Here is a 23,605-nt window from a genome sequence, read left to right on the forward strand (position 1 = left end):
ACTGAAACCCCAATATACCAATTTGCAGCAAAATCGGTTGAAAAATGAACCTAATACGTAAAAACGGTCACCACCGATATGTGGCCAATATTTATCCACGGTGCGCCTTAACTAATTTTAAATTGAAGGTGCTTACACCTGGGAAGTTTTTGCAGATTCTGAAACTAGAATGCTCATAGATGAGAAATATCGATTTAAGTTTACATTTTTAGGGGTTGTTTAGGTTTTCACGATTTAGCTTGGAAACCGCGACAAGAAATTGTAGCCAAGACAGTAATTGAAAACTCCCTAATACATCGCAAAAGCATTGGAACGCTCCTTCAGGCAGTTTTGGCCTTAAGAATGTGCAAACTTTTCGGAAAATGTCGATAAATGACATTGTGCTACAAAATTTGTATTTGTGTTGGATCGAAAATCTCAATGGTTTGGCTGTTATATGCCAAAATATCCAAAAGACGTCAATAAAAAACTTAAAGTCAAAATCGGGAGGCTCGATTTTCACGGTAGATATATGGTCCAGTGGACTTTTTTGCTCAGTTCAATCCCAGGAATCAGAAACGCGAAGGGCTCATTAAGGTTTTCAAATCGCCCTGGCCTAATCCACATACGACGCTCAACTACAGGAAACATTTTTGGAAAATTTAAGTAACCTACGTTCTTCATATTAAAAGTTATTAGTAAAGTTCCACTAATGTGCCCGTATTTCGCACTGTGCGACGACTAAATACCAAATTTCAAAAAATCAGCAATCTTCGAAACTAAACCTAAATACCAAATTTCAGTTATTCCGGTTGAATAATGTGGTTAAAACTTTCAAAATTCCGTGAAGTACCGTTCTATGAGAGGTATATAAAAACGTAAATCTATACAGACAAATTTCAACAATGACTAAATTCCAAATTTCATCCATTCGGAGCAATAATGAAAACACAACATTTAATACACCGAAAATCGGGAGGTATCGTTCTATGGGGACTATTTGAAGGCGTGGACATTTACCGAAAATTTTCTGGTTGAATGTTTCCTACTCCAAAATGAGACTAAAAACCATATTTCAGCCATTTCGGTGAGATGGTTAGGTCATAACTTTTAAAATACCGAAAATCGGGAGGTACCGTCCTATGGGGCTATATGAAGACGTGGACAAATTTCAGGTGGAAAGTTGTATACCCATAACGAAGATTAAATACCAAATTTCAGCCATTTCGGAAAAATAATTACACGAAAACCTTCAACATACCGAAAATCGGGAGATACCGTTGTATGGGGACTATATGAAAGCGTGGACATATATCGAAAAATTTCTGGTTGAATCTTTCTTACCACCAAAGAAGACTAAATACCATATTTCAGTCATTTCAGTGAGATAGTCAGGTCAAACTTTTAAAATATCGAAAATCGGGAGGTACCGTTCTATCTGGCTATATGAAGACGTGGTCCTGTACCGACAAATTTCAGGTGGAAAGTTGTATAATACCCTCAAGAAAGACTAAATACCAAATTTCAGTCATTTCTGTAGAATATTGAGGCCACAGTCAATGCCGAAAATCTGGAGGGTCATTTATATAGGGGTTATATGAAGACGTGGACACATAATGAAACATTTCTGGGTGAATGTTCTTTACCCCTTACGAATACTACCTGCCAAATGTCAGCCGGTGCGATATTGAGGTAACAACCTATAATATACCGAAAATCGGGAGGTACCGTTCTACCTCTGGTACCGACAAATCTCTGGTGGAAAGTTGTATGCACCCAACGAAGACTAAATATCAAATTTCGACTTTGAATGTTATGCCGATCAATAATATATATACTTTCCAGGGTCTCGGACGAATATTTCGATATGTTGCAAATGGTCAGGCCGATTTTTTATGCCCTCCACCATAAACTACTTTGAACTAAAACGGAACAATTTGTTTTCGTTTCTGTCCACAATTTGAAGTGAAAATATTTTATGATACCCAAAATGCCTACATTAGGCCAGAAAATGTTTCCAAAATGTATTCAATCGGGCGCCATCTTGCGGCCTATACAAACATTGACAATTTCTGTGTTGACTCCGAAAATCGTGAGGTACCGTTATATTGGGGCTATACCAAAACGTGGGCTCATGTTGACAATTTTTGGTGGAGAAGTTTTGAGACCACTGGGAATCTCAATTGCCAAGTTACAAGTTACAGGTAGTTTGGTCAAAAAATGTAGTTAAAGTCCTCAAAATACCGAAAATTCGGAGGTACCGCTGTAAGGAGGCTATACCAAAACCTGGACCCATGTTAACAATTTTTGGTTCAGAACTTTCGTGACTACTGGGTATCTCAAATGTCAAATTACGGATAGTTCTGTCAAAAAGTGTAGGTAAAATCCTCAAAACACCTATGATGATTTTTAATGGAGATGTTCTGTGACCATTGGGAACCTCAACTGTCAAACCAAAGGTTAAAAGGGAGGTAAGGTTTTATGGGGGCTATACCAAAATGTGGACCTATGTGGACAATTTTTGGTGGAAATGTTTTGTGACCACTGTGACCTCAGGTGTCAGATTACATCTTAAAAATGTTGCTAAAATCCTCAAAATTCTCAAAACCGGGAGGTACCGTTATATGAGGGCTTTATCCAAAATCCAACATCTAATAACAATTAGTTCGACCAAAGCATGTAGCTATAATCCTCAAAATACCTAAAATCGGAAGGTACCGTTATATGGGGGTTATACCAAAGCATGGTCCTATGTTGTCAACTTTTGGTGATATTTTGTGACTATTGGAACCTCAAACGTCAAGTCACAGCTAGTCGATAAAACCATATAGCTAAAGTCCTCAAAATACCGAAAATCTGAAGGTACCGTTATATGGGGCCTATACCAAAACATGGACCTAATTTGACAATTTGTAATGGAGATCTTTTGTGACCAATAGCAACCTTGAATTTCCAATTACAGGTCAATAATGTAGCTAAAATCCTCAAAATACCGAAAACTGGGAGGTACCGTTATATGGGGGCTATATCCAAAACCCAACATCTAATAACATTTAGTTCGACCAAAGTATGTATCCTCAAAATACCTAAAATTGAGAGGTACATTTATATGGGGATAATCTATTATATATTTGAGCTTGGTGATAAGTGACTGACTGACTGACTCATCATCAACGCCCAGCCAAAACGGCACTGTTGATGCAAATGTGCGAGATAAGGCCGGGTTTTAGAAAATTCGTCCTGGAACTACAAAAAATAACAACAACAAAAATCCTTATTTTTCATTATTATTACGTACTTATTCACTTAGTTGGCCCTCTGCAAGACATGTGTCAAATTAACAATGCTATAACTTCTTGATACCGTAAAAGATCACACATAATTTCAAATTTTGTAGTTTACTTCTAGGCGCACTTATTTTATCGTAAACCACTAAATAATAAAAAGACAAGACATTTGTTATCTTCCATTGCAACAGATGTCGCAGTTGGTGATAATGGTTGTATTTTTTTTTGATTTTGTTTTCACATAACAGGTGTCGCACAAAAGATTTTCATTCGTTAAAATCCAGTTAGAAAAAATGATTACAAACGATGCATTTGTAAAAATTTTGATTTTCAATTTAAAATTAAAACAAAAATTCTTTCAATAAATAATGTTGGGTTTGTTGAACAAATGAGTTGATGTTGAAGACAACATTAGGGGAATTAATTTAGAAATCGGCCAGAAATAACAACTACTAAAAACTGTATGGACCTGACTTTTTGGTAATAACTAAATGTTTGCAAATCAATGAAAGTGCAATAAAATTGTGCATATTATTGCAATTAAGAATTTTATCGTATATGGAGATGTACAGTCGTAACTATTCAATTTTCAATTTCAAAATCTGTAATTTTAAGAAATTGCTAAATAATTAATGAAATCAATAATAGGCCCCAAACCAGAGACAAAAGATTGGTTCTGTAATTGAAAACGATTTTGGAGTATGTGTGTTACGTGAAAAAGGCAGAAAAGTATTACATAACAAGTATTCATCACGAAGGGTTAGGAAAAAGTTCTCTCCCCGCAAAATATAAAGCAACAAATGAGATTTGCTACTAAGAAGATTTCAAGCCCGTTAAAGCACTTTGATGACGTTATATTTTCTGATGAGATGAAAATTATGTTGCACTATTACGACAGAACCCAAAAAATATGGCGCAACCCTCTCACAGCCCTGGAAAATAAAAATGCAATACATACTGTAAAGTTCGGAGAACTGTAAGTTATGGTATGGGCATAGACAAATGAAGTGTATAGACAAAGGATTACTCATGTTGAGTGCTGTCAACAGACTCAAACCAAAATACTCAACATTTTTCGAAGTCGATTTTTGAGAAAAATTGCCAGATTTTCTTTCACATCTGAGTATGTAGATTTCGTCAAAAACTAACCCCATACAGTTTTTGTTAGAACAAAATGTTTTTAAAATTGTGTTTTTAATTGAGTTGTTCTGAAAACGAAATCGATGTTAACAAATGAATCGTATAGACAAAGGATTACTCATTCGATTTGTTCCTAGGTTTTACCATTTTTGAGATTTAGAAGTTCAGGTCACAGTTTTAGGTTTTTTGTTAGGTTTTCGCGAGTTTGCTTGAAAACGGCAAGAATTGTCAAAATGGGACTTATAGCTGTGAAAATTTCGTAATTTTTTCCTGGGTTGTACCATTTTTGCGATATATAAGTTAAAGTAGGGAAATTGCAGTCATGACATTGTTTCATATGGAGACGATACAGTCAGTGAATTTTCCTAATCTGAAAATCTATATCTCAAAAATGGTAAAACCTACGATAATATCATAAAATACAATTTTATAGACAATTTTCACTGCTACAACATTTTATTCCATTTTGATAGGGCGCGAAAACCTAAAAAACCCCAAAAAATGTGAACTTTGACCGCGATTTATTTAAAAAGCGCTCAGGCGATTTTTTTATTCCCAGGTGTAAGCTCCTTTCATTTAATGTTGGTTCAAGAACACCGTATCATGTTATATGCTGTTAACCGATCCAAACCAAAATACTAAAAAATTTTCGAAGGCGAATTAAAAAAAAAATTGCGATATATAAGTTAAAGTAGGGAAATTGCAGTCCTGACATTGTTTCATATGGAGACGATACAGTCAGTGAAATGTCCTAATCTGAACATCTATATCTTAAAAATGGTAAAACCTACAAAAATATCATAAAGGACAATTTTGTAGAGAATTTTCGATGCTACAACATTTTCTTTATTCCATTTTGATAGGGCGTGAAAACCTAAAAACCCCCAAAAAATGTGAACTTTGACCGTGATTTATTTAAAAACCGCTCAGGCGATTTTTTTTATTCCCAGGTGTAAGCTCCTTTCATTTAATGTTGGTTCAAGAGCACCGCATCATGTTAACCGACCCAAACAAAAATACTCAATGTTTTTCGAAGACGATTTAAAAAAAATGCAAGATTTTCATTTATACATTTATCTGAGGATGTAGATTTCGTCAAAAACTAACCTCATACAGTTTTTGTTTGAACAAAATATTATTACAATTGTATTTTTAATTCAGTTCTTCTGTCTACAAACTCAATGTTAATAAAATTGGTGAGAGCAGTCCTTTGTCTATACAATCCGTTTTTCTGTGGCATGGGGTTGTACATATATAAAACAAGGACTTTCGTAAAATACGGATTTCGGAGGAAACATTGAAAAATTATTTAATCGACAATGTCAAAATTGGGTTTTTGGACACTGAAAATTATAAATTATAATATAAACTCTACCAAGACAATTCAGTCTAGACAGACGTAAATCTTATTTACGTAGTACTTGGTTGTTATACAACTACAACGAAGACATCGACAATAAAGTCCAAAGTCCAAATATTAACCCCATTGAAAATTTATGTGTTCATCTGAATACAGAATTCGGGAATAAGACAGCCCACTAATATGAGAGACTTTATTAAGATCAAGGGCACAAATATCAATAAAATATGACATTTCGAATTGTATTTTTTGAAATCCCATGTAATTGATGCCCAAAGTAGGTATACGTTATATTAAGACCAACTTTTTCTGAAAGTCCCGATACGATAAATGTTATACAAATAAAATTTGTATAACATTTAGATAACTAAAACAGTCAAATGTATACATTTTTCGCAGAATGCTTTCTTCGGACATCCTCAATGTTCATGTGAAAAAGAATGACAAAAATCGACCAACCCTAAATATGTACATACAAAATGTATATGCAAGGTTTCAACATAAAAACATATTGTGTAAAGTATCCATCACATATGTATATTACACATATTTAAACTTACAACGAAAATAAATACATTTTGGTTCTGCAGAAAAATTGCAATTTTCAATACATTTACTATTCAGTGAAAAAATCAACGTTTTTGAATAATGGTTATTGAATGATTATAGTATAGTAGATTTCTATTAACGCTGAATATTTTAAGACAAAATAATTAATTAATGGCCTGTTTCTCTAAAATGTTTGGTAGTAGTTTGAACGAATTTGTATATGTATCGTATTAATGAAACTGAACATAAATCTTCTTATGATAAAGTTTGTCGATTTTAGAATTTTTTGTTATACCCTACACCACACTGTGTTAAGGGGTATTATCAATTTGTGCATTTGTATGTAACATACAAAAGGAAACGAAATAGGTCAATGGTTTCTTTCGATGATCTATATATCATCACATTCTGAGTTCATTTATACGTGCCCGTCTGTATGACAGAAAGTCTATATAATTTGCGCCCGAAATAAAACGCAGGAAATTCTATTTTTTTTCTAATTTAAAATTCACAATTTATTTGGTTGCTTTCGATAGCCGGTTATTTGTCAACTGACTATTTCTTATTAATTATCCCTTCTTGTTGGGCCACACACAAAAGGGAACAGAACGACATATGAAACATAAAACATTAGAAGTAAAACGATCAAAACAAAACAAGTAAGAAGGGCTACATCAGTTTTGAATTGTATGCAAAAGCATACAAGAAGAACTGCATTTAGCAACAGTGTTGTTGTTGCCCTTCAAACACAGATCGAACGATGAAGACGAATAACACACAAATGCCTAAACCAAGTAGGCAATGTTGTTGTTGCTTCTCGCTGAGGCGGACAAAGCACAAAACAACACAAGGAAATGTATTCCAGACAAAAAGTGCCCTAACGTACCTGCGTACGTTAGGGTGGGACGAACAATATGAACATTAAGGTGGGCCGAATATAATGTTAAATTAAATAATTTTAAATTAAATAACAAAATTAAAGACCCATACGATACAAACGACGAACAACAACAATAAGACAAAAACACAAATGTATTCTGCTCCAACATCCTCCGCCCGTTGAAACGTCCAGGTTCAAACATTTATTCTGGTAATGGAGCAACATTGTGGATTGGGTGACAACACGACCTTCTGGCTATAGGTGGTTTTCCTTCGTCGACAAATGTGGAACGATTTCCGGAACACATGATGTATTGGATGAGCAAATTTGCAATGCATCTGGAACGTGGATACAGCTGTACGTCAGTGATACCAACTTTAATGCGTTTATGACGGAATGACGAGACTTCCTGCAACGACGATAGAACGAATGTGACGATTGTTCGGGAACTTGTGTGTGTTTGCGTATGAACTCTATTCCAAGTGGAGCTGCGTGGGCGACATGTTGCAAAGAGTGGCGTTTCATAGGTCGATATATTGGAAACCTGTCGGAGATACAAGAAACAAAAGCGATTATTCGTATACATATTAGAATGTGACACATGCTTATCTATAATGTCCGAAATGACATTGTTTTCAGAACTAGTGCTATTGGAGAAGACAGTCTTGCTGTGTTCTGGAAGATTTACGACGAATGCATCTCTAGTACCAAGCCAATTGGATCCTTCCCCTTGGATAACCGAGTAATTACGAATCAAAAACGGGATTGACGAATCCGGAACACAAGAACAACGATATATAACATCAGCGGGATTACTTTTCGTTGGTAAATGTTTCCAAAATACAATTCGAGTTTCTTCTTTGAGTTTTTTGACCCGATTTACAACGAACCAGTTCAAAGTATACGTAATTAATTTGATCCAATGAAGTTCTAGTTTGGAACTAGTCCAAAAGCGCAACGATGAGACGAAATTTTCTATTTTGCATTTTAATTTAATCCACGTTTTGATGAGAGAAGCGACAGCTCGACGAATAGAAGATTGCATTTTGCTGGCAGCAACTTTCAACAATCTCAAAATCCAAGGAAATTGTAAATTTCTAGATACGAGCGACAAAATTGATCTTATTCTAGGATTTGTGACATCGGGCAATTCTAATCGATAAATGAAGACATCTTGCAGAGTTTTCCAAGACACATCAAAGGTTTTGGTGATGTTGTCCGACGTTTTAATGACGATTTCTTCGCCATCATTCAAAATGAGCGACGCATGGTTGCTCTTCCATAAATCCAATTTGACACAATGCAATTTCAAGTTGTGTATTAACTTCTTCCTGTTGAGGGTTAATGTTTCGAAACTATCTGCGACACTTAGTACGTCATCGACATACAAATCTTCTAGTAAGATCTTTGAACCACAAAGATGAGGTGTGTTATCTTTATCTGTAATGAGAAACGAAATACGATTTGCGAAAAATTGGGCGGCCGATAAGCCATTATTAACAATGTTCAATTGGAATACCTTTATATTAGCATTTTTGTTACTTCTCCACAAAACGATTAGAAACATTCTATCTGGTTCTCCAATTCGAAACTGCCGATACATCTTTGATATTTTTGCAGTGAGAGCGTATTTGTTCGAGAGAAACGAAAATAGTGTTGTGATCAAATCCTGATGTATTGTTGGACCGACCATCAATTTATAATTCAACGAATGATTCGACGAAGTGCCATCTGAAGCATCAAATACGACTCGAAGTTTTGTGGAACTACTATTAGGGCTGAGAATACAATGATGAGGTATTATATAAGGCGAATTATCCGACGATTGGTTGTAGGCCGACATGTATCCGAGCGACACATGTTCTTGCATGATTGCTTCATACATCGATTTCAAAATTGAGTCACGTTCAAGTCGTCTTTCGAGCAACAAAAAACGTTTTCGAGCTATTTCAAAAGAGTTACCAAGACAGTTGGGTAATTTCTTGAATGGAAGACGAACTTTTACCCTTCCATAAGAATCAAATCGACTATTTTCAATAATGTGATCTTCGATTGCCTTTTCTGCTTCAGTGTATGTTGAAGGAGACTTCGAATACTCTTCAGCTTTTCAGATTTTGTTCAACGAATCATCAGTATTTTGTTCTCCAAGTGTACTTACAGTTAAGTTACACGTCAACGAATTTGAATTGGAACGACTGGGCGACGAACCACCAACTATCCATCCGAAAACTGTATTAGTGACACACGGCAATCCATTTCCCAACGAAATTTTGCCATCTAACATCAAATCGAAAAAGACTTCGGCACTTAGGAGCACGTCGATATGCTGAGGCTTGTAGAACCACGGATCTGCAAGTTCAATGTTTGGCGGAATCTTCCACTGCGAGGTATTGATGGGTTCGCCAGGTTGGCGAGACGATATCGTTTTAGTAACAGCGAAACTGGAGGACCACTCGAACGAACTAAATCTTGATTTTATTGTAGCCTCGACAGAATACTTAATTGAAGTACGAACTTCTCCAATCCCAGATATTTCTTGTGAGTACGGTTTAAATTCTAATTTCAGCCTTTTTGCTGTTTCCTCCGAAATGAAATTTAGTTCGGAACATGAGTCGAGTAAAGCTCTTACCGTCTGAAAGTTAGCACAATTGTCCTTCATTAGAATCACTGCAGTCGGAATTATTGCTCTCTTGAATGAACGAGCCACTAACGAAACTGGATTTCCACTGGTTGACGGTTGCGGTGAATTATTATTCGAATTTAAAGTACTATGTTGTTCTGGGCTACTAAATATATGCAATATAGTATGATGTGCAGAATCACAAACTCTGCATCGAGATTTCGAGGAACACTTCGAGACCATATGCGCTTTTCGCAGGCAGTTAATACAGTGTCCATTACGTTTTACGAAATTAAAACGTTCCGAAACAACGATGTTAGCGAACGACGAGCAAGTTGAGAGGTTATGTTCACTTGAGTTACAATATGAACAGTTCGAATTTGAGTTGACAAACGTATGAGCCGACCGATTGAATCTAGGAGATTTAGGTTTGTTTGGAATTATATTTTCAGGAAATTCAGTTCTATTTCTATGGCTTTCGAGAAACTGACAACGACGACTTAAAAGTTCGTAGCACAAATCCCATGAGGGTAACGATTTAAAATCTTGCTTCTCATCATAATTGTCTTTTGTTTCATTGTCCACTTTCGATAGAACCATATGCACTAAAATTGCATTCATAACATCTGCCTCTGATCCGAGCGACGATAACGAACCACGAACAGCAGATACGGTATCAATAAGATGGCGCAACGAAACACTATCACTCCTTTGCATTTGTGGAACATTGAACAACGATTCGATATGTTCTAAGAATATGAGCACTTTATTGTCATATCTTTCTTGAAGTCTTTCTAAGGCTTTTTCGTAATTGTCTTCACACACTTGATATGGTTGCACAACAGCTAAAGCTGGACCCGAGAGACAGTTCAACAAGTAATTAAATTTCTCTATTATGCTTATCGATGGGTTTTCATGTACGATATTATTGAACGCAGTAATGAATCTTTGATATTCACTATATTTTCCATTGAAATTGGGCAACTTCAGTGAAGGCAAACGAGAATTTGAACCACAAGCCATAGAAACATTCATTAAACTATTGTCAACTGCCACTGAACCACGATTTTTGTTTATCAATTTCAATATTTTTGATTTTGCAACAATAAATGTTTCTTCGAGATCACTTCGAGTATTGTCATTAGCATTAATTGCTTCGATTTGCGATTGAATATGGCACAATTGTCTAAAATATTCTTCTAATATTTCGAGCCGACATTCTAAAATGGTCGAATCCATTTTAGATCCATCTTTTTCAACTTTTTTCTGAATGTTCACAATGTTCTTTTTTATCGAACTACGTTGTAATTTAAGAGAAGCTAGTTCCGAACTACTAGCATTCTCTTCCACTATGTTAATATTGTCTTTAGGCATTTTGAGAAACTATACGAGAGAATCACAATCGAACAACAAAAGAGAATTTGGCTTCTATTTTCAAATAAAAGCGCCAAAAATGTTTATGTAAACCCACAAAATTTCACTCAAGATGGAGATATTTTTGACAAAGTATTTTATTTTCTAATACAAATTAGAAAATTCTTGCTTGTATAAGTGTATTTTCTAACACTTTCCACGAACGACGATCAATGTTTGTATGTGTTTACCGCGATTGCGTAACACCAAAGTTCTTCGAGCAACAAAAATCCACTTTCTGCTAAAGAATAATATTTAAAAATTATTCTTTTCGAAAATAATATAGTTTTAACGACGGCAGCGATTAAAGCCAATCAACGAAAATGTTTATGTATTTATAAAGTGGACGACTATATGATTAAGTTGCAACAGCGAATCTGTTGAGCAACAACAACAACGAAAAATCCAAAATTTTTGAACCACAAAAATTTCCACTTTATTCAAAGTCTGTTCAATTAATTATACAAATAATTAATTTACTTTAGCTTTATCGCGACCGTCCTGTCACGGTCGCCAAAATGTATGACAGAAAGTCTATATAATTTGCGCCCGAAATAAAACGCACGAAATTCTATTTTTTTTTTCTAATTTAAAATTCACAATTTATTTGGTTGCTTTCGATAGCCGGTTATTTGTCAACTGACTATTTCTTATTAATTATCCCTTCTTGTTGGGCCACACACAAAAGGGAACAGAACGACATATGAAACATAAAACATTAGAAGTAAAACGATCAAAACAAAACAAGTAAGAAGGGCTACATCAGTTTTGAATTGTATGCAAAAGCATACAAGAAGAACTGCATTTAGCAACAGTGTTGTTGTTGCCCTTCAAACACAGATCGAACGATGAAGACGAATAACACACAAATGCCTAAACCAAGTAGGCAATGTTGTTGTTGCTTCTCGCTGAGGCGGACAAAGCACAAAACAACACAAGGAAATGTATTCCAGACAAAAAGTGCCCTAACGTACCTGCGTACGTTAGGGTGGGACGAACAATATGAACATTAAGGTGGGCCGAATACAATGTTAAATTAAATAATTTTAAATTAAATAACAAAATTAAAGACCCATACGATACAAACGACGAACAACAACAATAAGACAAAAACACAAATGTATTCTGCTCCAACACCGTCCATCCGTTAATGGACTTTCGTCGCATTTATTATCCTATCCGGGTTAAAATTTATGATGGTCGCAATTTTGACCAAAGGACTATAGCTATTGCTTTTAACGAGAATCGGTTGAGATTTGGATATAGCTCCCATATATTCTCCCGATTCCGTATATTCTATCCACCAAACAACTATTTTATAACAAATGTGTAATGAAATCGGTTCAGTAGTGCGATTCACTAACTAATTTTGTGAGTTACCAATTACAATTGTCGGTAAAATTAAAATGCTTATAATTTTGGTAATTACCGATGTTTTTCGGTAAGTAAGCGATGAATAAAAAGTAGTCGTAAGGTTATACCGATAGCAACAGTGTTGTCAACTTTTATTTGAACTTTTCATTTATAATTTTGCGTTTTAATTTTACCGATTTTTGTCGGTAACTCAAAAAATGTGTTAGAGAATCCCACTACAGATTTGGATATAGCTCCATACATTTGAATTCCTAATTACTGCTTGATATGTTTAAGACATTGTCATTGTTTGCACTTATTTTTAATGCCAATAATACTGTAAGTAAGCAGATAATCGAGCCATGTTTAATAAAATACTGCTTAGTGTAGTACAATTCAACTGTTTTGCCCCTCCGAGGAACATTGAAGTGACGGTTGAGCTAAGTACATACTTTCATTACTAAAGGGATTTAGTTATGGCATATTCGAAGTAGTGTAGGGTACCAAATGTTAAAGGAATATGTAGTTTTAACAACAGTCGTTAAGAATATAGTTTTAAAATTACTACGGCCCACATTTTTTGAAAACAAAATTTTTCCGTTGATAGCTTCTAGCTACTTCTACGCGGCATCAATAAAGCAAAATTAACACAAATTGATTAATCGATTTATGTAGTTCTATTTGAAAACCACAGGTATGATTTTTAGAAAGAATATGTGGTAAAACCTTAAACTGCCGTACTTTACTGGATAAAGAATTTGTAAATAGGAACGGGTGAAACTATACTCTGCATTTCAATTTATTTATTTATTATCCTCCTTTATATTCGTGTGAATTCTCCGCTAACGAAGTAGCGGGCACTTGCTAGTATAACATAAATACAAAAGATGGACCTATGTAGACAATTTTTGGTGTAGATGTTTTGCGACCACTGAAAAACTCAAATGTCAAATTACGGGTTGTTCGGTCAAAAAATGTAGTTAAAATCCTCAATATACCGAAAATCGGGTGGTACCGTTATATGGGGGTAATACCAAAGATGGGCCTATGTAGACAATTTTTTGTGGAGATGTTTTGTGACCACCGGGAGACTCAAATGTCAAGTCAAAGATAGGTCGGTCAATAAATGTAGCTAAAATCCACAAAATATCGAAAATCGTGAGGTAGCGTTATTGTCAGTTCTTCCGAAAAGCGCGAGGTACCATTTTACGGCTGCTATACACAGAAATTTGGCTATAATCCTCCAAATGCCGACAATCGGGCGGTTCCGTTATATGGAGGCTATAACAAAATATGGACATAGATTGACAGTTTTTGGTGGAAACGTTTTGTGACAAATGGGAACCTCAAGTATCAAATTACAGCTAGTTCGGACGAAAAGTGCAGTTAAAATCCTCAAAATGACTTAACTCAGGAGGTACTGTTTTATGGGGGCTATACCAAAACGTGGACCTATATAGCCCATATTCGAACTTGACCTGCTTATGGAAAAAATTACTCGGGTGCAAAAATATAGCGATCTAGCCCAATTATTGCGGACGCAAACAGAAAAAACAAACTTAATATAGCCTCCATATTATGGTTGAGGGTATGAAAACAAACAATGGAGTTGTCCCATCTTTATATTTTTATAGAGAATCGATGTCCAATAACATCAAAAAACATTTAATGAACAATACTTACCCCACAATCCGTACTTGTACATAATAATGTGTAACTCCTTTAGACTTGGTATTGCCTTTGGATAATTTAGCAATTTCAGATATTCCTCCAAACGATCGTGATAGTACTTAATGAAGTAATCGAATTGTTTTGTTTTCAATTCATATTTCGTCGAAGATATGAGGAAATAATATAAATCCTGGGCGGGACTTCCATAACGTGGTGTTTGAAAATCAACTAAATAAATCTCTTTTATCTTTCCAAAAGCATCATGTTGAAACATGACATTATTCGACCAACAATCACCATGATTGAGAACACAAAAATCACGATTCTCTTCATCGGCAAGTTTTAGAAAAACTTCCATAAACTTATCCTTGGCCGAACACATTGCCCCGTAACATTCGTCAATGCCTTCATATGATTTGGCACACTCTATGAAAATCGACCAGAGACCTTCCATCATGCTACGCATCATTTCACGTGCAGATTCTTTTAGGAAACCCATATACAAATCAGGATTGTAGGGGCCTTTTGTGGCCACACGTACAGCACTGGCGGCATGCCACTGGGCCAATTTGTTAAGCACTGCCTTGGTGTGTTCCATATCTAAACCTTCTAAACGATTTTCATTTTTAAATCCCCTCGTACTCAGATCTTCCAAGAGGATATAGGGACTTTCTACATCCAATTCATAGGAGTTGGCACCGAATTTTACTTCGAGACCCGCTTCACGATACATTTCTTCAAATTCGGGTATCACTTGACGATAAACATCCGTTTCGGTTACAAACACATTATGGATTTGCATCATTTGTTGAAAGATTTCACTGTCATGAGCGGTCTTCATCATAAAGGAGAGATTTTTGGTAGATCCATCTAGAAAAGAGAAAGAGAAAAATAATTAATTGGAGGGCATATGGCAGGGCTTGTAGGATTAGACGGTTAATACGGATTGACACATTGTACAGAGATATTTTCAAAAAGGTTTACTCGAGGTTGTTGTTTATATAGAGATGAACATGGAGGAACCGAATCACACCATTGTTGCCTTCCTTGATATACTCGTAGAAGGAGATTTTAATAAAATTCAACTCGAAAAAAGCAATCGGCTCTGTAGCACCTAAGTGTCCTCTTTATCATAACGAATTGAAAGCAGACTTATCAATTCGAACATTGAGCTGAATTATTTTAGGAATTGTAACGTGCCTGTTATATACGGCCCTACCTACTTTAAATACAACTCACCCTTATGTTCGGTCAGTCTTATTACTGCAGCAGAGACAGCAACACTGCACACACTTGTATTCCTATTCCTGAATTGTACTACCATCACTAAGATATATATTGGCTTCAGAGTATATTCTGGTTGACTCGCCTTACAAATAATTCTCATTCACTCCGTAATCCCAGACGCAAAAGATGTTTAATTTTCGTCGGCCTTGCGATTCGTAAATAAAGCATTGAAGCACAATGCCCTTGAGTCGACCCTAGCAACAGCTGTGCTAACCTCAGCCTTTGATAAAAACCACCCGTTATAGAATTCAGTCTCCAGAGGCACCCCAGAAGGAGGACTTCTATCACCCTTACTGTGGCTTTTGGAGGTGAATGGGATACTCAAGAAGTTTGACAAATTAGGAACTAGGGTAGTTGCCTAAGTAGTTGACATTGTCATCATAATAGGTGGACAATTCCTGTCTACGTTGACTGAACTAATGCAGGGTCCTTGATAACCTCTCTTGTTATTATAATATAATTGTTCCACAAACATCCCAGATGGGACAAGGGAGACTTCTCTCATACCAATGAGTGCACTCCGATTCATATTAGCTCAATGATATGGGACCTACAGTTTATCGCCGAGTCCGAACGGCGTGTCTTAAGACACCACTTGTAGAGAAGTTTTACATGGCTGAAATACTCTCTTGTTGGGCACACTAAAACAGCCTTGGCGTCAATACAGCGAAAACGTAGTTGGTACTATTCACCAGAAAAAGAAATATTGCTGACTTCGTACTGCTAACACTGGGTGTTATGTAACTAAACCTTTTTACGGAAGCAAAGTATCTCTTCACAGTGCTCGACTTAGATGGGAAAGGAAACTGAGGAACTCACGAAGGACCATGATTGAGCTATATTCCTGTAATAACTCCGTATGCAAAATCACTTGTCATTCCCTTGCTGAATAAGACAGTGGTCTGGATGACATGCCCTAAGTAATAAGCCGAACCAGTCCATGCTAGCTACTGTGCATCAATTCTCATTACTAAAGCATTTAAAACACTCCTCCGGCGGCCTTAAATACTGTACTGAATATTCAGGCTCTGGATATACAAGGTCTGTATCAGCATCCAGAGGCATACCACGGCTTTGGTATGCAAACGTTTTGCAACGAATAGGGAGGTTAAGCTCAGTGACTTTGGCACACCTGATGTGCCTCGAATGGAATGAGTGGATGCAGGGCAAACCAATTCTGGATAAGACAGAACAGGTAAAAAAGCTTAAAGTTTAGCCGACCCAAAGTTTTTATATCCTCCACCACGAAATGTTCTGAACTTATATGGAATAATTAATTTTCACAATTTGATGTGGAGTTTTCTTTTTTAGTCCTAGGAACCCCAAATACATAGTTTTAAGTAATTCGGTAAGGTATACAGGGGCAATATTTACAACAACGTGGGCCAATATCCACAAATTTTTGGTAGAGAAATTTATAACTACTGGGAACTATAAATGCCAAAGGGCATCCAATCTTGTCCAAAATGCAAATAAGAAGTAAAAAACCTGAAATCGGTTCTACCGAAAAATAATTGTTTGTTGTACGTCCGTCCCTCCCCCTTACTTCTTAATGATTTTTAATGCCATAAAAATAATTACCCTTCAATTCCACATCAGCGGTCAAACGTAACATTACTGTGGCATAATTTTCTCCAGCTCCCAAGGCAGGAATCGCTTTAAAATCTTTGACTTGTTGAAAATCTGGACATACTTCACGAAAAACTCCTTCAAAAGCTGATGGCTGTATCCATGCCGGCAAGGGGGGTGGTGTTGGTGCGACGATTTGCGCTTGAGATTGATCACTTGTCGCCAGATTACTCATTTAATAATTGTAATTTCCAATGTTTTGTTCGAGAAAATAGATAAAATAAAAAAATAAACTACACAGCAAACGAATCTTATGAATGCCCAACGAAAACTAATGCAATTGCAAAAGATAAAAAATATTTAGCCCCATGTGAAAGAGCGGGAGAGAGCTTTTGATGTTATATTAAAAGTTTTATTCGCATGACAATAAAAGATAAACTTAGAGAATGGAGAAATATTTTGATTTTTGATCTTTGTGGGTACATCATGAAAAGCTTATTTATGTTCTTTACACCCTATACCCCACTTTGGAGGATTTAATTGCTAGTGCATGTACAGTAGGGCGGACCAAAAATTAAATGCCTACCCCCTATTTTTTCCAATTGATCCAAAAACCTTATGTATGCAATTTTATGACATCGATTAACGTTAACCTGTGACTTCTGATTTCCAGTTTTAAAAGGTTCAGGTACATTTCTATATCGATTTCATTTTTTTTATAGTTTGTGTGGTGAGTGGTTAGTAATTTTGTCAAAAAAATAAATGCTCAACTGTGGTCCACAATTTTTGGAAATCATTCATGCTAATATTTTCTGTCCAAATATGGAATATATGTACGTGTTTAAATAATTATGACATACTTGTACATACAAATTTACATAAATATTCATTAATTTCATTATCTTAAATAAAATGCATGTATGTATGTATGTTCGAGTTGAAAAACAAATAAATAGTATATATTCAAGACCATTGATGCTTGTTTGTTTTATTAATCAATTGTTGGCCATATCTATTCTCACAGAAACGAGACGAATGTGTAAATGAATATTAAAATACCGACACACTCCCGGAAAGAATTGAATTTGTTTGTTAACGAACACACAATTAAATAATTTGATCAATAATGTTTATTCACTTCTATGTATATAACAAGTGATAATAAGAATTACTATTACAGGGCGCCATTGCACAGTGCGGCAAAAATACTTCCAGACTATATATCAAAACAAGTAAGCAAAGGCTATAGTCGGACGGGGCCGACCATGTGATACCCTACACCACAACCTGTAGGAATTAGCTATGTGCAACTGCCTTCACGCTAAATGTCCGGGTTCGATGCCCATCGAATTGTCTACGGTGGCAAAATACCCCTTAGTAATATTTCCTGTGTATTTCAGCCATGAAAAACGTCTCTACAAGTGGCAACTTAGGACACGCCGTTCGGACTCGGCGATAAAAACTAGGCCACGTATCAATAACTTAATATGAATCCATTGATATAAGAGAAGCCTCCCTTGTCTTTACTGGGATGTTTGTGGAAAAATATATAAATTATACATTTCTTAATAATATTCGAAAATTGGAAAATTCACATCGATTAGCCCCTCCTGCAACATCTTCAAATTGTCTTTAAATATCAGGTTCCTTTTTGGAATAGACCTAAAATAAATAAATATATATATATACCACGCAATTTGGTATATTTGATAATTGGGAAAATTGCGAGTTTATTAAAGATCTATCGTCCAAAATTGTGCATTGTGGGCATATATTCTGATATCTAAAATATATGTTATACCGGTAGAAATAACTAACAATGAATAGAAATTCCAAAATTTTGCATGCAAACAAATTTATAGATCCCAAAATTATTCATATTCAATTACACAGCAAAGAAGATAGTATAAGTCAGCTGCGCTAACTGTGATATACCTTGAGCCTCTAAAAATATATTTATTTTGTAACACGAGTTTGCTTCAAAATACGTGGAATCTGTAGGTATCGTAATATGGGGCTATACCAAATCAATTTTAGTAAGCAAAATTCTGAGTTTTGGAAATATTTGAGAATTATTTTTTCAGATTTGTAATTTTAGTTTTTGGAACTTCTGGACTATTATCTCAGGAAGTATGACTTACCCCGGGAAAGGGACCAGAATAGGGACCGTAAAAAGAACCATCTTAAAAAAAGAAAATAATAATAATCAAATAGATCCGATACGGGTCCTCAAACTGCACTTTTTCCAAATTTTGTGTGTGAGGTACTCGAAGGACGGACGGATATAGTCCATTTTCCACCCTGATACATGACTGGATGAAATAATACGATGTGTAAAGTTTCGACCAATCAGAAAATCCCCTTGAGAGTTAACTTGCGGATTTGCGGCGCAAGTACAATCTGCTGAAACAAATTCGAGAGGATTCTTAAATTTCCCTTTTCCGAAGTTTGTGTGGGAGGTACCCTAAGGACCGATATAGTCTTATCCGAACTATATCTGGAAGGAATAATAATATATGGAAAGTTTGGAGCAAATCGATTGCTCACTTCTCCAGTTATCGTTCACACAATTTTTCGAAAACAATTTTGAACTTTTTTGGGGGAGGTGTGGACCGACATAGCCTACATTCTAACTTAAACAAAGTTTGGGCAAAATATTACGTTGTATAAAATTTGGTTCTAATCGGTAGATCCGTTTGAGAGTTATCGTGCGCACCAGCCAGCTAGACATTAAGAGAGACAGATGAACGGACAGCGCTAAATAGACTCCAAATTGTCTGAAACGAATTTCGTCCAAATATACTTGGGGTCTAAAACCAATATTTCGATGAGACACATCTTTGGTCGTATTTTGTTTGTATCCCCTTTACCCTGAATCCTGAGGTATAAAATAGGTGGCGAGGCGATCCGATGTTGCAATATTTGTATAAAAATCCAATTTGTCATCTGAACTGAAAATTTCTCTGTCATGATAGAGACAATTTGTAGCATGGGATGAAATTGTGGTTCTCTACACAAAACACATTATATATCAGGCAGTAGGTGCGTTATCTAGCAGACACATTATTGCAATTTGCATCAGGGGAAAGATCAGTAGTTATTTTTCCATATGTAGGCTACTTTGCCGGTATATGCCCTCCCAGGAATGAAAATATGGACCAAAAACAAAATTTGTATATTTTTCATACAAAAGTAATGGTCTATGTCAACCGCTAAATAATATCAGATCATCATGCAAAATTATAGGCATTTTCTTCAACCTAAACTCTTGCCACGTGCAAAATTTCGTGACCATTGAGCTATAATTGCGACCTCTAGCGGGTTTATGATTACACTACAAACAAAAAACTGGATATATTAGGCTGTAGCTCTGTTATCTGATCACGTACATCAACATAATTGACATCAATTAAAAGGTCAAGAGATCGTCTTCCAAATTTAAATCACGAGTGGGGAATGTGTCTTTCAGGAACAAAGATATAAGCTGTTTATTAAAAATTTTCACAATTTTCACACAAAAGTTCTGGTCCATTTAACCCTCTAAATATTATCTGATCGCCATCTCAAATTGCAAGCTTCAACTTTGTCATATACTCTTACCTTATTTAAAATTACGAGGCGATCGGACTATTATTGCGACCAACAGAGCAGCTACAAAATCGGATAAAAATTATGTTTTTGGTCCATTTCACCCGCTAAATATTTCACGATCATCACCAATTAAAATAGCGATCTATTCTGATGTGAAACCGACCTCCATACTAAATTTCGTGACGATCGGTCCATAATTGCGGCCTGGAGTTTGATTACAATTTATAATGGACAGACGGACACACGGACGGACGGACGGACGGACGGACACACATCTCAAAATCGCTTTATCTCGCCATGATATGAAGATTGGTATACCACATTGGGGGTCTCCGACGAATATTTCGCGATTCCCAAAACAAACTTATAATACCCTTTCCACATAGTGGTGTAGGGTATAATGACAATTTTATAAATGGGTCCCAGTGACGTGAAACACTGTAACAAAAATATTGCAGTGCTAGTTCCGAGTAACCGTTACTTTTGTCAATCGATAATTATGTTATGTTTGTGAGATATTGAGATGAAGACTTGGATTTTCTTAACGTTTTCATAAGACGCAACCACTGTGCATTTGTTTACATCAATGATGGGCGTATATTTGTTATACTCTTTATAATAAAATCGAGATTAGATGTACATTAGGCTGGTTTTAACCAGGTTTTCGGAGTCGAGGTATTTTTGGCTCGACTCCGACTCCAAACCGGCTTTTTCGCGACTTCGGCTCCGACTCCGAGGGTAAATTCCTATACCACTAAAAATAATAAAATTTGCAAAAGTTGAACATTTTCCTATATTTGGCCCATATAGGCTAATTTATTGGCTTTTCCTAATATATTCTTTAGAAAAGGCATTAGTACTCAACTACGGAACCTAAATATAAAGTAACATTCATGTCTATATTATTTCTACAGTATCTTACATTCAAAAAGGGCAACAAAATACAATTTAGAAAGCTTTTGTCGGTTTTGGCGTTTTATTTTTCTTCTGAGAAAATCTTTAAGCTTTCAAAATATGTGAAAATGAAGGGGCAATACAAATCATAACAAGTAAGAACGGTGTTAAGTTCGGCCGGGTCGAACTTGTTATACCCTCCACCAAGAGTTGTATTGAAGTAAAATAGAATAAATAGTTTCCTTTCGTGTATGACTTAATATCAAATTTCAGCAATTTCGGTAAAACAATGTGAGGCACGTCGATCTATACCGACAAATTTCTGACGTTTTTAGACTCAAAGAAGACTAAATACCAAATACTTCGGTAAGAGAATGTGGCTAAAACTTAAAAAAATACCGCAAATCAAGATGTACGCTTCTACGAAAAGTTTGAAATGAAAACTTTTATAAAGAAAATACAAGCCAAATGAAAAATTTTATAAAGAAAATATTTTTCATTTAAAATTTTCATAGAAGAAGAATCCAGCCCCTGGACCTATACTGATAATACTGTTCTGGAATATTTTATAACCTCTTGGAAGACTAAATAACGAATTTCTGTCATGTCGATGGGATATTGATCGAAACGTGGACCTATACCGACGGATTTCAGACGGGAATGGAGGCAATATGAAGGCGTGGAGACCTGTACAGACGTATACCTGGGGAACAGTTTTATATCACCATTTCGGTGGAATATTGAGGCCACAACGTTCAAAATACCGAAAATCGGGAGGTACCGTTCTATGGGACTATATGAAGGCGTGGCCTATACCGACAAATGGAAAGGGGAAGATTGAGTACCCCCAACGAAGTTTCAATACCAAATGTCAGCCATTTCGGTGGAATATTGAGGCCACAACCTTCAAAATACCGAAAATCAAGAGGTACCGTTCTATGGGGGCTGCGTGTAGGCGTGGACCGATACCGACAAAATTCTGGGAGAAAATTATATACGCCCCACGAATGAATGAAGCTAAAACCTTCAAAATACCGAATATCGGGATGTACCGTTCTATGGGGGCTATATGAAGGCGTGAACCTATACCAACAAATTTCAGGTGGAAAGGTTTATACACCCAACGATAACTAAATACCAAATTTCAGCCATTTTAGTATGATAATGAAGCTAAAACTTTAAAAATACCGAAAATCGGGAGGTACCGTTCTATGGGGGCTTTATCAAAACGAGGACCGATATATCCCATTTTCAATACCAACCATCCTGCAAGTAATAAAAACTTCTGTACCAAATATTGACTCTCTATCTTAAAAATTGCGAGCTGTATCTTGATTTCAACAGACAGACAGACGGACGGACAGACGGACACGGTTAAATCGACATAGAATTTTATGCTGATCAATAATATATATACTTTATAGGGTTTCCGACGAATATTTCGATGTGTTACAAACGGAATGACAAATTAATTTATACCCTCCATATGGTGGAGGGTATAAAAACGGCATGCGGTAAAAATTATAAGCAATTCATGAAAAGGTTTTAAAATGGATGTAAGCCAACATTTTAGAATGCTTCGAGAGCCTTAAAAAGCAATTTTTCATGAATTTTTTTCTGGTTTAGGTTTTTGCGATTTTGCTTGGAAACCGCAAGTCCTATCGAAACGGGAATAAGAAAAATGTTGTAGCTATTAAAATTCTCTATAAGATTTACCTTAATGATATTTTCGTAGGTTTTACAACTTTTGAGATATAGATGTTGAAATTGAAAACAAAATGGTACAACCTAGGAAAACTTACATAAGCCAGTTTTGTAGAGAATTTTCGCAGCTATAAGATTTTCTCAGGTCCCATGCCGATAAGACTTGCCGTATTCAAGCAAAATCGCGAAACCCTAACAAAAAACCTTAAAATGTAAACTGAGCTTCTTTACCTCAAAAATAGTGCAGCCTGAGAACAAATCATAAACGCCAATCCTGTAGAGAATTTTCACAGCTTTTTCTTTAGCTC

General features: G+C 35.8%; 3 protein-coding genes across 3 annotated transcripts in view; all 3 read right to left on the reverse strand.

Annotated features, from left to right (window-relative positions):
• The window catches only part of LOC141397458 (uncharacterized), a 43,295-nt gene extending 25,857 nt beyond the window's left edge, over nt 1-17,438 (reverse strand). Inside the window, exons 1-2 of the mRNA XM_073973701.1 lie at nt 17,121-17,438; nt 14,265-15,122 (exon numbers count right to left, since the gene is read on the reverse strand). Coding sequence (XP_073829802.1) covers nt 14,265-15,122; nt 17,121-17,343 — 1,081 coding nt within the window. The 5' untranslated portion in view covers nt 17,344-17,438. The remainder of the gene's footprint in view (nt 1-14,264; nt 15,123-17,120) is intronic.
• On the reverse strand, nt 4,029-9,194 carry LOC141403734 (uncharacterized). Its single transcript, XM_073986610.1, has 2 exons — nt 7,801-9,194; nt 4,029-7,739 (listed from the first exon to the last, which is right to left on the reverse strand). The coding sequence occupies exons 1-2, from the start codon at nt 9,078-9,080 to the stop codon at nt 7,451-7,453; spliced, it is 1,569 nt and encodes a 522-aa protein (XP_073842711.1). The 5' UTR covers nt 9,081-9,194; the 3' UTR covers nt 4,029-7,450.
• On the reverse strand, nt 9,171-12,534 carry LOC141403729 (uncharacterized). The gene has a single exon (XM_073986596.1). The coding sequence runs from the start codon at nt 11,187-11,189 to the stop codon at nt 9,303-9,305; it is 1,887 nt and encodes a 628-aa protein (XP_073842697.1). The 5' UTR covers nt 11,190-12,534; the 3' UTR covers nt 9,171-9,302.
• Nucleotides 17,439-23,605: the final 6,167 nt, after the last annotated feature.

This window comes from Musca autumnalis, unplaced genomic scaffold (assembly GCF_047663935.1).
Source record: "Musca autumnalis isolate F117 unplaced genomic scaffold, ASM4766393v1 scaffold_1, whole genome shotgun sequence".
Taxonomy (NCBI): domain Eukaryota; kingdom Metazoa; phylum Arthropoda; class Insecta; order Diptera; family Muscidae; genus Musca; species Musca autumnalis.